The following is a 15,143-nucleotide window of genomic DNA, read 5'->3' on the forward strand; positions in this document are numbered from 1 at the left end:
AGGAAGCATTTAGGGAACTGCAGAAGGTTGCTGTGATACCAAGGGTGCCTTACCTTGAGGTGGGGACAACAGTGGTCCTGGCCAGCCAGTTCCAAAATGCCCCTCAAGTGCCATGTTCTGAATTTGGATGATCCGGTGGGTTGCCATAAGTCTCTGGGGGACTTTAAAAACAAACATAGTTTTTAAATGTCTTGTATGTATGTTAAGGGTATCATCTAACTGTACAAAGAAGAGAGGTGAGGAGTCGGGTGCAGCAGTCACTGACAGCATCTCGAAATGGCAACAGCTAATTATCACTATCTATTCTATCGGCAGAGCAAGTCAAAATTCAAGTCAACCACATTTCTGTTCACTCTTTAGGAATAATAGAGATATCAATCATACTCTCTGGTTTTTTGTTTTGTTTTGTTGTTGTTTTGTGGTTTTTTTTTTTTGTAGACAAGGTATGGTGTAGCCCACACCAGCCTCTAGAACCAAGGATACTTCTTATCCTCCTGCCTCTGCCTCCTAATGTGTTGTGTGATGGTTTTACTTTTTTTGGCTCTTTGAGGGGCCAAACACTCGCTCCCTTATGAATCACACTCAGATACTTATTCTCAGTTATGAATACCTGACCTTAACTTGGCTTGTTTCTTGTCAGCTTTTCTTAACTGAAATCATCCTGATTGATTGCCTTTTCCCCCTGGGCTTTTATCTCTTTTACTTCTACATATCTTTCTTTCACTCTTACACAGTGGTTGGCTGGGTGGCTGGGTGGCTGGATGTCTGGGTGGCTGGGTGGCTGGGTGGCTGGCCCCTGTGTCCTACTCTCCTTATTCTCCTGCTCCTCCACTTCCTTGTTTCTCCTTGTATTTATACTGTCTGCCTGCCAGCCCCGCCTATCCTTGCTCCTGCCTCGCTACTGGCCGTTCAGTTCTTTATTGATTGATTGATTGATTGATTGATTGATTGATTTTTAGGTGTTTTAGACAGGCAAAGAATCACATCTTCACAGAGTTAAACAAATGCAGCAGAAACAAAAGCAACACACCTTAAAATAATAGTTTCCCAACACTAATGCTCATATTATGGTATGCCACACCATGCCCAGCTATGTTCAGTGCCAAATATTGAACCCAGGACTTTGTACATGCTACCCAAGCATCCCACAAACTGAGTTACACCCACAGCCCAAGATTATATTATGCTTGAAAGAACACTGATGAAAATCAGCCAGACCAAAAAGGATGGGAGACAGACGATCGGGGGACTGCTGGAAAGTTGGGGGGCTGGAGAGATGGCTCAGAAGTTAAGAGCACTGGTTGTTCTGACAGATGACCTGGGTTCAATTCTCAGCACCCACAAGGTGGCTCATAACCATCAGTGTTGGGGTGTGATGCCCTCTTCTGGTTTCTGCAGGTACTGCACACATGGGGTACACATACATATGTGCAGGCAAACCTTTAGATACACAGAATAAACATGAATTTTTTTAAGTTGAAATTTAACCAGAAAGCACTGAGAAAAGCCACTGGAACTAGAGATTTCAGTCCACTGTAAAGTTGAGGTGATGCAGGTTCTCATGACTCACAATTTGAGCTCTGGCATAGAAGAGAATTTCAGACGAGACACCATGAACTGTGCACACTAAGAAAAGAACTTGGTAAGGGCAATGATGGTCCCACTGGGATAGAGACAGTTGCTAACGTGGGTTCAGAGTGCAAAGCATCATTAACTGAGAGGGAAATTTGCATGTAACGTTATTAGTTTCAATTCTATTTAATGAATCAAAGCATTGTACAAATCAGATTATTAACAGGCAAAAATCTATTTTAAGCTTTGTATGTAAGAAGGCACTTCTCAAAAGTTGGATTCCCTGCCCTTCCCTGAGCTGGACTAATACATATAACATTTATGTAGAAGGGTAAGCATCTAAGAATATGAAAAATTCTTAACTTTTTTTTGCTTGTAAGTATTTTATTGTTTTTCTTACTGTCATATGGGGTACTGAAGTCAAACATGCTAGGGAGCCGTCTTATCAGTAAGCCACACCCTCGGCCCCTACTGTGCAATTATTATTTTCTTTAAATTGTTTTACAGGTGTATATTGTATTTTGGGTTGTATTCCTACACCCACCCCATATCCTACTCTCCCGTCCCTTCCCCTGCACCTCCTGTCAATCCTGGCTGTCCCCAGATAATTTCCCTGCTACTTTCCTTTAATATACACATATTGACTTTGCAAAATTTCAGATCACAAGTGAGTTAAATCATAAAAATTTGTCCTTCTGAGACCGGCTTAATCCACTCAGTTTGCTTATCTCCAGTTGTACCCATTTTCCTGCAGACACATAACTTCAGCCCTCTTTGTGGCTGAAAGGAAATTCTACTGTGATTATATATCACATTTTCCTTGTCCATTTCCCCGTAGCCGGCTGCCACATGGAACACTGATGTGCAGGCAGGTGTCTCTGTGATGGGACCAGGTCTAGTCCTAGGGCCTCAGTCAACCAGGACTTAGAGTCCTCTGGGTAAATACACAGGAGTAGCCGAGCTGGGTCTGATGGTATGATGGTAGATTTATTTAAAAAGCAGTAGACAGTGAAAGGTAGATACACCAGATAGATATTAAAATATATTCTAAGACTTTACTAATTAAACATTATTCACATTTCAGTAGACAAATCGAACAATAAGTGAATTAATAAACTAGAAGCAGATATAAATACATACTAATAAACTAATATAATAATCCATTTTATATAATATTTATTTTATTATGATATAATATGGTGTGTTATATTTATTAATAATATTAATAATACAATAAACTAAGCAGGCACAAACACAAAAATCTCTCCCACCACCCACCTTAAGACACAGGAGCTGTTTTCTCTAGTTTATACCATGGTGTGTGGTACATATTCCTCTCAATAGGCATCAGGGAATAATCATACGGTGTAGGGGGTAGAAAAACTAAAACTATAACAGTATTTATAAGGACTCATCTGCCATGGGAACCACTTCCGATTCTTCCGTAAATGCTCTGCAATTTTGTTGGTTGCTTGGCCGCCTCTTACGTTTCCATTTTGGCAAAAGACAGAATGAGGACTTCCCATGACATTCCTGTCTTGCCACCACGTTCATAGCCCTCATGAATAACTTATCCAATGACACTGGAAGGCAGATGGCCCAGGGTTGCCTGCCCCCCAACCACACCAGCCTTTCGCAAGCTGCTTCGGGAACACTCTCCTGCCTGGACCACCATCCAACAAGTAATCCTACATTTTGGATTCTGTTACAGAATAAAGACCCCAAGATGGCTCGAGTGGCCCTGGAATCTCTCTACAGATTACTCTGGGTTTACATGATCCGAATCAAATGTGAAAGCAACACTGCGACTCAGAGGTACGGGCAGGTGCGCGCCCCGGCGAGTCTGTTACTGGAGTCGACCTTGGAACCGCACGCTCAGTCATTGCACGGGCTGTTCGCCTTCCTTGTTGCCTACCCTATCCCAGTGAAAACACGCTCAGAGCTGATGGTTCCTGCAAGACCTCAGCCCTCGAAGCTTCACCACTGCCTTCGCAGCCTTTGTCAAAGCATTAGCCTCCGCCAGGACTGATAGGGTCTGTGGCTGGGCAGCATTTGGCATGCTGAGGAAGGAAGCAGCTGTCTGTCATTTTCCAACTGCCCTGGATTTTTTTTCCTGAAGAAAAAAAAAAGAACGTCTTCATAGAATAATTATGCTAATAGAAAGGGTTTTGTTCTCTTTTTTTTTAATCCTTCTGATACTAAGATAGGATGAAATGTGAACATCTCCCTGACAGCTAGATCTCAGCCAATCTCGCTTGTTTTCTCTTTTTCCTGCCCTTATCTTCCAGCCGACTCATAACCATCACCACCACGCTTTTCCCCAAAGGGTCCCGCGGCGTGGTGCCCAGGGATATGCCTCTGAACATCTTCGTGAAAATTATCCAGTTCATCGCCCAGGTAACGCACACATTGCTGCCAGGTAACGCACACATCGCTGCCGGTCTCCTTCAGGAGAAGTAAGAAACGAAACAGGCCGTAGTAATCGCAATGTGTCCAGATACTCTTGCTTCAGTTAGATAGATACATCAAGTGCCTTCAGCAGCTAAGATAGATGGTGTTTAAGCGATTCATCTAGGTCAGAGCCCACCAGGAAAGCTCCTGTAGCACCGATGAGATCCTGGGTTGGTCCCAGCACTGACAGAAAGGAGAAGACTTTAGTGACAAGGACTCTTGGTCCCACTTTCCCCAGATCTCTGCTCTGTACTCTGTAAGTCAAGAGGAGTCAAAAGGTCTGGGATCTGACAGAAATTCAATGTTTTTAAAAAGACAATCGAGTGAAATTGGAGAGTAGGTGTCAGTTCTCTAATCTTCCTCTGTGAGGAGAAAATAATTTCATGGGGGAAATTAGCATTTATCAGTTTTATCCTTCGCTCAAAACTATTCTAGGCACTCTGCACATGAATTAATTTACTCTGAAAAAGGATTTCAGTGATACTAAAGCTAGTGTGGCTGTAATTTGTTATTTACTAAAATGTTTACTTGGGGGAGGGCTTGGAGAACTGAACCGGAGACCCCACTGGTGCCAGGTGTACACTCCACTGCTGAAGGGCACCCCAAGTCCACTGTTTTATTCATATATTTTTGAAACAGTGTCTCATTTTTTAACCTTGACTGGCCACTAACTAGCTCTGCAGACCAGGGTTACCTCCGGCTCACAGTCCTCCTGGGTCTGCCTCCCACATGCCAAAATTAAGCTCATGTACCTGGCTGCCTTTTCTCTTAAAAATACTTAGTGGGTACAATCTTAGAAACACACCCCTCGGCCTCTGCGAGCATCCTGTCCTAGCCCGGCCTTTGTCACTAACAAACTTCCCACCTCAAACCAAAGAACATCTTCCGTCTTGGTGTCTTTATCTCAAAAGCTAGGGTAGAGATTCTTGCCTGGTACGCCACAGAATATTCCATCCTCAAAGAAGACTATCAGTCTGCAAATGTTGCTGAAGTACTGCTGCTATTCTTATGAAGATGTAAGATGCGGTGCACAGGCTATTTGATACGTAGTAGCTCTCTCTATTGGCGGCCCTGGGAGACTTCTTTATTACGGATCCTTAGAGAAAGTGCATCGCTTATTCTGCACACAGAAAATTTCATAGGACTTTTCTAAATGTGGTCACAAGGTATATGTGCTTTGACTGTTCTGGAATACTGTATATAAAATGAACGTGTCCTATCTTAATAGTGACTGACTTGTATAACCAGACTCCACCTTAAATGGTATGTCTTATGTCTTAAGTCTTCTTCCCCCACCCCCGGATTAATTTTTATATATGAGCCAGCGGATGTTTTCAAAGTTAAAGAATAAAGGAAAATGGTCATTTTGTAGTGATATCAATTAAAAATATATTTCTCAGCTAAGTTTTAAAAAGTTATCAACATGTATAGGACAAGAGGGAAGAATCTAGGCCGTTTTGGGGTCCAGACACCCAGGGGTTGTATGTTTTTGGTATTTGGTTCTGTGGCTCCAACTCACTGTGCTCATGGAGCTGATTCTATGCACTACGCAGGGAACTGCAGCTCTTTGGACAGTTCCAATGCACCCGATCTTCCTTCGGGGGCTTCCCGTGACCCATAAAATTAGGAAACACCCCACCTGCATATGGGGAAACTTGCATATTGTGCTAAACTCGGCATTCCGTGTTTTTATTTATTGTTTGTTTGTTTGTTTCCTCCTACCCCACTCCACCCCTCCGGACCACCCCCCTCCAGGAGCGTCTGGACTTTGCAATGAAGGAAATCATTTTCGACTTTCTTTGCGTGGGAAAGCCAGCCAAGGCTTTTAGCCTCAACCCAGAGGTATGAATGACTCATCTGTGCAAACCTTATTCACAGAGCCCATACCTTCGCTCTGGAAGTCTGGGGGGCTCGGGTGGGGAAGGAGCGGTGCCTCTCAAAGGTCTTGAGACACAGAAACTGTTTTCTCTGTGTCCTGCTTTGGGCGTCGGGTTTTTTTTTCAGGAGTAAATTTTGAGGTGAACTGCTTCACGATGACCCAATGCCTGTGCACTGTAGTCTTCTGCTCTTGTCAAATGGAATCATCCCTGCCCCAGAGAGTGCGGTGACAGAGACTGGCTAGTGTTGGGGTGTGATGAGGCAGGCGAGTAAACACCGGGAGTGGTGAGATTCCTCCAACACAGTGAAATTAGATAACCAAGTGGACAAGCGCGCTTCTGAGACAGCACGCCAGCTTGAGGGCCCGGCACCTCGCAGAGATGAGTCCCTGGTGGGTGTTACATCCCTGTGGGGCTCTTGGCTCGGCAAATGAGCAGCAATTCGGTCTTAACCTTTTAACACCAACAGTCCCTAGAAACATGCCGGCCGAGCTGCCTCTTTGCAGCCCTTTCTCTGGGATACTAAGAAAAGCACACTGGACCGAAAGCAAGAAAGCTAGTTTTGCGGCTTGTCGTGGGCTCGGCTTCTTTTTCTAGTCATGTGACATTTACTTCTGACTCTCGGCTTTTCCTCTGTTAAAATGGGCAAGTACTTTTCTAGGCCCCTTCACAGAAGCTTGATCCTGAAACTGACTCACTGCAAACTAAAAGGGCACGGAGGAGAAAGGAAGCGAAGCCAGGGAAAGAAATCCCAGACCGTAGAGACCACTGACTGCTTCTCTCCGCTGTCACTGTGACAGCCTGCTCCTTCTTCGGTCACTGAGGAGAGGAGATTAGACGCTCAGCACAGCTCCTGAGCTGCCCCTACATCCCCTGCCCCTTCCCATCATACCCTGAACCCTCTGGGTTGCTACATCTCTGCTAACAGAACAAGAAACTAAAATGTGGGAGTTTCTTGTTGTGGCTGATGACCTCCCGGACCTCTGTAATGGCTGCCGTCACAGACAGGAGGTCAGGAGAAAGTCAAAAGCAGTGGCCCCATCGAGGTCCAGAGCTGGGCGATAACAGAATTCTCACGTGGGCAACATGCCCGACATCTTCTTCATAGCTCAGTAGTTACAGATTTTAACGATTGTCAGAATTACTGCGTTACTTGTACTAGTCAGGATTTCTATTGCTGCAATGAAACACCATGGCCTAAAGCAAACTGGGGAGGGAAGGGTTTATCTGGCTTATGCATCCACATTGCCGTCCATCATTGAAGGAATCAGGACAGGAGCTCATGCAGGGCAGGAACCTGAAGGCAGGAGCTGATGCAGAGGCCGGGGGGGGGGGGGGTCTGCTTATTGGCTTGCTTCCCACGGCTTGCTCAGCCTGCTTTCTTACAGAACCCAGGACCATCAGACCAATGATGACCCCATCTACCGTGGGCCAGCCCCTCCCATATCAATCACTAATTAAGAAAATGCCTACAGGTGGATCTGATGGAGGCGTTTTTTCATTTGAGGCTCCCTCTTCTCTCCTGATTCTAGCTTGTGTTAAGTTGACATAAGACCAGCCAGCACACTTGTCTAACACGCCCATCTCTGATGCTACTTCCATGCTGGGCACAGTAACATTGACCTGTTATCTCAGTCTGTGGCCTGCCTAGCAAAGCCCTGTCCCGGACAAGCAAAGGGCTCCCACCGTTCTCACCACCTTGGCCCTGTCTACAAACTAGGCATCCAGTCAGTGACTTGTCAGCTGACCTGTCTGGGAAGAGCAGCTGGGTTTATGGTTTAAATGGAGAAACCAATGGGAGGAAAAAAAAAAAGATTTCGTGTTCTCTTCCACATCTCTTTATTTTCAGTGCACTTTATCTATTGTGGTTTATTTAGCGTGTGTGTGTGTGTGTGTGTGTGTGTGTGTGTGTGTGTGTGCACATCCATGCTTGTGTCGTGGTGTGAGTGTGGAGGTCAAAGGAAAACTTGGGGGAGTCAGTTCTCTCCTTCCACCTTGAGGGTCACAAAGCTCAAATTTAAATTGCCAGGTTTGGCAGTAAATGCATGTCTTAGTTAGGGTTTCTATTGTTGTGAAGAGACACCATGACCACGGTAACTCTATAAAGGAAAACATTTAATTGAGATGGTGGCTTGTAGTGTCAGAGGTTTAGTCCATTATCGTCACGGTGGGGTGCCTGGCATCATTCAGGCACACATGGTGCTGGGTAGATCTTGATCAGAACGCAACAGGAAGTGGACTGTGTGTCACACTGAGGGAAGCTTGAGCCAAAGAGACCTCAAAGCCTGGCCAGACAGTGACACACTTCCTCCAACAAGGCCACCCCTACTTCAACAAGGCCATACCTCCTAATATTGCTACTCCCTTTGAGAGCCATTTTCTCTCACAACACCACAGTGCCTTTGCCCACTGGATCATCTTGCCCGCTCTCTTTTGCGTCTCTTCCTCTTGTCGTAGCATAGAAGAATTTGCCTATTACCAGTTGACAGCTGTAAGCCCAAAAGGTTCCATGTAAGGCAGCAGTAGCATACAGCTGGACAAAGGAAACAGGGTTATTGCTTCTAGGTAAACAAGGAGATCGTTGGATCAAGAGGAGAGGTTTAACCGCTCTTGCTCTGTGAGGGAGCAGTCTTCAGGCCGTAAACATCTCCCAGGGAGAAAAGTGTATCAGATGTGTTCTGCCCACACTGTCAGTACTCACACTCAGCCAGCGGAGGCAGTCTTTACCATTTTTCTATGATCCTCACCCCAGGAGAAAGGTTTTAGCATTCTTCTGTGGGTCTGAGGCTCTGGGGTCTTTGCCATGGCCTGCTCAGGTCAACACACATTCCCGCAGGATTTCACACGCACCAAGCTTCCTCCGTTCGTACACACGGTCCTCTTGAGAAGCAGGCACTCAGGGGTCAGTGCCAGAGAAGCTGCACAGCGGGTGAAAATGCTGCTGCTGGGGACAGTTTCTCAGAGCGCAGCCAGACTGGCCCTTCGGGAGCTGCTTACTGGTGTGTTGTTTGATCATATAGGGCCTCACACTGGCCTTGAACTTGCTATATTGCTGAGCAAGACTGTAAGCGCTTGATTGTCCTGTCCCAGCCTCTGAAGTATGGGAACTGCAGGCAAACACCATCATCCCTGGCTCCATATTGGTCCTTAAATAATGTTTTTGAAATCAGCTTGTGTAACAATGCTCAGAGACCTACAGGGATATCTTAAAGCCAAGTGTGTCAAGCACAACTCAGCAATTAGGTAGTTTCTAGGTAATGGCCATACTTGGTTTGGGCCTGTCTACGTACTGTATACATGTCCTTCATCATGAGAAGTGCATATCTGTGAGATGCACTTTTGACCGGACATTTTCTCTCATGTTTGCCCTGATCTAAAAAAAACATGGAGCTGGAGATTTATTCAGTACTGGAGGCAAGAAAAGAAGAAATAAAGTACTGATAGGCTGGAAATGAAAATACAAAAAGTTTTTCCTTGATGAGCAAATACAGTACAAAGAGGCTGTGCATGGCTGGACACACCTGTAATCCCACAGCAGTTGAGAGATGGAAGCATGAAGATCAGGAGTCTACATAGGGCGTTCAAGGCCAGCCTGGGCAACATGAGACCCTGTGACGAGAAGAGCAATGTCAGCACAAATAAAGACGTCACTTGTTTTAAAAAAGAAAGAAAATATCAAATGATTTGGAGTTGATACATGACTTTAGGAAGATTTCAGGATACAAGATAAATAAGTAATGTATTTATATATGTACTAGTAATGAATAAACAAATTAAACAATTTACAGTATTGATGAAAAGAAAGTAGCCAGCAATAAAACAGACAAAACGTGAAAACTACTTATGGCTTTTTTTATTTTAAAAACTAAAAAATATTGAACAAAGGCAATGATCCAAATAGGTAGAGATAATTACCATTTCTAGCAAATCAAAAGACTGGCCATTGTTGAGTTCTCTTGCCCTCAAACTGACTTAAATGTTTTAAGTTATCATCTTAATAATAATCTGGCTTATATACCCTACAGCTTCTTTTAAAATAGAAATCAATGCGCTGGTTTTAAATTTGATATGGGACATCAAACTACTAAAAGAACGTAATTCAGAAATGGAAGACTAGCACAGCCTGGTTTTAAGGCCTAGTATAAAATCAGTATAAGAGTGGGAGTAGATTCTTAAAAAAGGACCAATGAGGATGGGAGATTAGAGACAGAGCCACACATGAATGGTTGGCTGGTTTCCAGTTATGGGAATCTAGCCACTGAGTAAAAGTCTTTCCACTGTGTGGTGCTGGGCAATTGGATGCGCACCTTACAAAACGACGAATTCCTGTCCACAATTTTCACTGTAAGCAGAAAAAAGCTCGAAATGGATTGTGCAACCTAAATATAAACCCAGCACTGTAAATCTTCCAGGAAAAAAAAAAGTGAAAACTTTTGTGACCCTCGAATGAGCAAATCTTTCTAGAACACAAAAATCAAAAATCACAGAAAGCCAATAAATTAAGTGTATGCTTTCAAGTTTGCGTGTTGATAAGGCATTTGGTAGGAATCATCGCATGGGAGAAAATATTTTCACATCCCCCACAAGGTACTCCTTTCCAGAATGTACAAAGAACTCTTGTAATCAATAATATGAAAATAAACATCGCACTTTTAAAGTGAGCAAAATCAGCAGGCCGGAGAGAAGATGGTCAGTGAAGGTGCTCCCCAGGGAAATCTCAGATGCAAACTATGATGAGGTGCACTGGGGGCGGGAGCTAGAGCAGCAAGGCCTTCATCCTATTTCCTCGAGAATGTGATACAGAGCGCAGTGCTGCAACCTGCTATGAACAAGCTCCGTGGTTCACATCCCCATGTGTTTCCGTGGGTTTGATGACTTTCAGTTTCTAAAGTTTATTCTCAAACTTGCTGGCCTTTGTAATCAGAGGTCAATAATAGATAGTGGCTGGCTGTGGGAGGCAGAAGCAGGTGGATGGATCTCTGAGCGCTGAGGCCTGCCTGCCCTACGTAGTTCATCTCAAAATAAGTAAGATAATCAGAGATATTTAATTTGTGATTCATATTTGGAACTCAGTATCTTCACGCTGTCTTTGGATTAAAGCCTATGGTGTCCCTTTCTGGGAAGCATTGAGTCAGTTGTGTGACTGACTCAGTTTAACTTAGTGCAGCCACTTCCAGGATGAGGACCTATCTCTTTGCTGCTCTCCCTCCACACAGACGCACTAGGAATTTGGTGAGCATCTTCCTGGCTGTTTCCCCATGACTAATCCTATCGGATTGTTCTAGTTGATGGGGTCTTTGCTTGTGTCTCTTACAGAGAATGAACATCGGTTTGCGCGCGTTTTTGGTGATCGCCGATAGCTTACAACAGAAGGACGGTGAGCCGCCCATGCCGGTCACAGGGGCTGTGCTACCGTCGGGAAACACCCTGAGAGTAAAGAAAACATATTTGAGTAAGACGCTCACGGAAGAGGAAGCCAAAATGATAGGTGGGTATGGCTCCCTGAAAAAACACTCTCAGCTCCTTGCTGGAAGTGAAAGGAACTCAGGAAAAAAAAAAATCTTTGCCAAGTAGCTGGTGAGACATTCCTGCACTGTTGTGGTGACAGATTCCTGCTGGGTTCTGATCCTGGAGCCCTTTAAACTCCTTAGGACTTCCTGGTAAATATTTTGCCATTTTGTGTTGGCCTTTCATCTGGGTCCTTGTAAACATCTGATATTGGTTATTGGTTACCTACATTGTACAGTAAGTTTCCAACAATCTTATGTATGATTTGTTCATTAATTTATTTTTCAAAGAAAATTTCTTCCCTTTTTTTGAGTAACACTGGTCTAATTTGTATTGTAAGATGCCAATTCCCACAAACACTTCAGGAGAATTTTTTTTTCTCTGATATATCTTCCTGAATCCTAAATTCCAAAGATATAAAAGAAATACGCGCAGAAGTCTTCACTTTAACGTTAGTTTTGTTATAGTCAATGAGTTCAAAAGACTTTATGCATGAGAAATGGCTACTTACTTTGTTAAAGTGTGATGTCGATTTTGTTTGATATGTGGTGTGTGTGTGTGTGTGTTGTCGTCTAACTATAGGAACACTCAAAGCACACTCAATGGGAGCAATCAATACATTTCCCTCATCTTAAAGTTTATAAGTGGAGTCAATTTGTTTATTTTACTAAAGAATCTGCACATGTATTCCGGGGAACAATATACAATTGTTAAACTCTTAACCCCAAATGATAATTATCACTTATTCATGTAACTGTTAATGCTAGTGACTTTTCTTGTTAATCAGAAGCAAATCAAAATTCAAAAGCAAAATTAATTACTTTAACTTTTATGGAAAAACATTTCTCATTGAAATATTTGAATTGGGAGGGCTGGAGAGTTGCCTCATTGGTTAAGAGCACTGGCTGCTCTTACCAGGGACCCAGAGTAGGTTCCCACCCACATGGCAGCTCACAACTGCCTGTAACTATAGTCCATAGGACTCAATGCACTCTTCTGACCTCCACAGGTACTGCTCACATGTGATCATGTGGTGCAGACTTATACATACAGACAAAAGCACTCACATAAATAAAAAGTAAACATTTAAAAGGCATTACAACTCTTGTTAAGTAAGTTGAAACAGTTATTTGGCGAGCGCTGGCAAAGTGCAGGGCAGTGCACTCGAGCTAGGCAGGCAAAAATGGAACCACCCTCTGCCCTTCTGTTCAAGGAAATCCCAGGCGCAGAGGACCCTTCTTGAAGAGGCAATTTTGGGGCGCTTGGGCGGAGCTGAGTACGATTCGTTGATACATTTAGTTACAAGTGTGACTAACACATGTTTTTCAGGAATGTCCTTATATTACTCTCAAGTCCGCAAGGCGGTAGGCAACATCCTAAGACACCTTGATAAAGAAGTGGGACGTTGCATGATGCTGACCAACGTCCAGATGCTAAACAAAGAGCCGGAAGACATGATCACGTGAGTACCACCAAGGCGGCTCATGAGCTGCGGGATCCAAGTGGACATTCCTCTCTTCTCCTACTCAGCTCGGTTCTAGAGGTGGTAACGCATATGTAGCAATGTTATTTGCCTGAAAGCCAGTTCAAAGCTGAGGTTGGCCTCTTTCGATTCTATCTTCAGTACACATTAAGCTGCCGGCAAGTTAGAAAATGGGGCTTGCAGCTCATTACTGATCCATAAAAGGGCATTTTATGTGGTTTTTTTTTTTTTTGGTTTTTTGGTTTTGTTTTGTTTTATTTTGAGCCAGGGTCTCACCATGTAGCCCTGATTGACTTGGAATTCACTATGTAGACCAGGCTGGATAGTCTTCTGCCTCTGTCTTTAGTGCTGGGACTAAAGACATGTGCACCCCCACCCCAACCCGTGCAAGCTATTTTATTTATTTTAACTAGTGCTTCAACTTTTTGTAAGGTCCTTCTTTCTTTATAATCAACCAGCTTGAAAACCCCAAATAAGGCTGAGAATTTTCTTCTCAACTAAAAATTTAAGACAGACTCTTGAGTGGAAAATAGCTTGTTTCTTTTCTTTCTTTCTTTAAGGAGGAATTTCAGGGAACCACACAAACATTTAGAAGAGGGTAATGGGAAGAGCCGGCTGGTCTGAGGTAGCGTTTGAGGCCGATCCACCACTCTCCCTGCCCTGAGCAAGAAATTCACTTGATCATGGCACACAGTGTTTTGCGCAATCCCCATTCCTTATTTCTTTTGTGCCACGTTAAAAGAAGAAGAAGAAGAGAAAAGAAAAAGTAAAAGGCTTGGCAGTGATGGTTCACATCTTTAATCCCAGCATTTGGGAGGCAGAGGCAGGTGGATCTCAGTGAGATTGTGGCCAGCCTGGTCTACAGAGTGAGTTGTAGGATAGCCAGAGCTACAGAGAGAAACCTGGTCTCAAAACACCAAAATAAATAATAAAAATTTTTAACATCTGCTAATCAATTTCCTTTTTCAAAAGTTTGTCCCTTTGCGGGACATTCACAGGCTCCCATAAAATCCCGTAGACCAAAGCCTATGTTAATAAAAAGAAACCATGTGTCCATTTAGTTTCTAATGTAGGCTTGCTTTGCGGGCTGAAAACGGATGGCAGAGTTCCCCATACACTTTAGGTTGCACAGGGTCGTCTGTCCTCCAATAGGTAAGAAAAAGATCCCAGCTGTTGAAAACATCTGGTGATCAAACTAGGGATGCTGGGTAGACACCCGTCTGCTGCAGATGACAAACGTGGAGCATTAGGGTGTCAGCAGCTACTGAGGGTGTCCGGTGATGGCATCTCTGTCTACGCGGAAAGCCACAGTGGATGCCCCTCCTCTCTGCAGGCTTCCTGCAAATCTTGCAGAACATTCTTGGAAAAGGAGAGGAAACTACTTATGGCTGTCCACATTCGTGTTTGATTTTCCTTCTGTGAGGAGAACATTCAAAGACTTGGCTTTACTGCGTTCTTTAGTGCTTGCTTTGCAGCGGTAGGGCGGAACCTTGGACCTTGCACACGCTTGGAAAGGATGCTGATCACTGGGGTGTGTCCCAGTCCTGTATTCACTTTTTAAAATTTATTTTTATCGTGTGTGTGTGTACACATGTGTGCATGCACACAGTGAGTATGTAAGTACATTAGCTTTTGAGACCAGAAGAGGAGGATCATAACCCCCTAAAGCTGAAGTGACCACCCAATATGGATACTGGGAATTGAACTTGGGTCCTCTGCAAAAACAACACACACTCTTAACCTCTGGACCACCTCTCCAGCCACTACCCTGTATTCTTTCTTAACATACTTAAGATACTAGCATTCTTAACACAGAAGCATCGTTGCAGATAATGCCAAGGAGTAAGTCTGCTACTTGACACTGATGATTCAAACATAGAGAATCGATTCTGCTTGTTGCATTTCTGTCCTGAGGTCAGTTGGGGTAGTGTTCCAGAGTGATTACATCTGTCTGTGACCCTTTGTGTTTTCATTCCTGAGTCTGTGTTCTACAATTGCATTCATTTGGTACCACATTTATATTTATCTCTGAAGACCAAATTGTCAGAATCTTTCTATGTTGCTGTAGATTGTTGCTCCGGTTGGTTCCGTGGGAGACTCCAAGCGTATTTTTGTCAACTTGAAAGAAACTAGAGTCACCTGGAATGAGGGTGGTCCCTTGAAGCATTGCCTCCATCAGATTGTCCTGTGGCCATGTGGGGGGGGGCATTTTCTTGCCAGCTAATTAATGTAGGAGGACCCAGCCCACTGTG

General features: G+C 43.9%; 1 protein-coding gene across 7 annotated transcripts in view; it reads left to right on the forward strand.

The window, feature by feature from the left end:
- Nucleotides 1-15,143, forward strand: part of Fry (FRY microtubule binding protein) — a 393,449-nt gene that overhangs the window by 255,211 nt on the left and 123,095 nt on the right. For all 7 annotated transcript variants that reach the window (XM_087902760.1, XM_087902759.1, XM_087902746.1 and 4 more), the window contains 5 exons: nt 3,284-3,387; nt 3,861-3,969; nt 5,779-5,865; nt 11,217-11,388; nt 12,738-12,870. In XM_087902760.1, the coding sequence (XP_087758886.1) occupies nt 3,284-3,387; nt 3,861-3,969; nt 5,779-5,865; nt 11,217-11,388; nt 12,738-12,870 (605 nt within the window). The remainder of the gene's footprint in view (nt 1-3,283; nt 3,388-3,860; nt 3,970-5,778; nt 5,866-11,216; nt 11,389-12,737; nt 12,871-15,143) is intronic.

The sequence above is a fragment of the Myodes glareolus genome, chromosome 2, assembly GCF_982192425.1.
Source record: "Myodes glareolus chromosome 2, mMyoGla1.1, whole genome shotgun sequence".
Lineage (NCBI taxonomy): Eukaryota > Metazoa > Chordata > Mammalia > Rodentia > Cricetidae > Myodes > Myodes glareolus.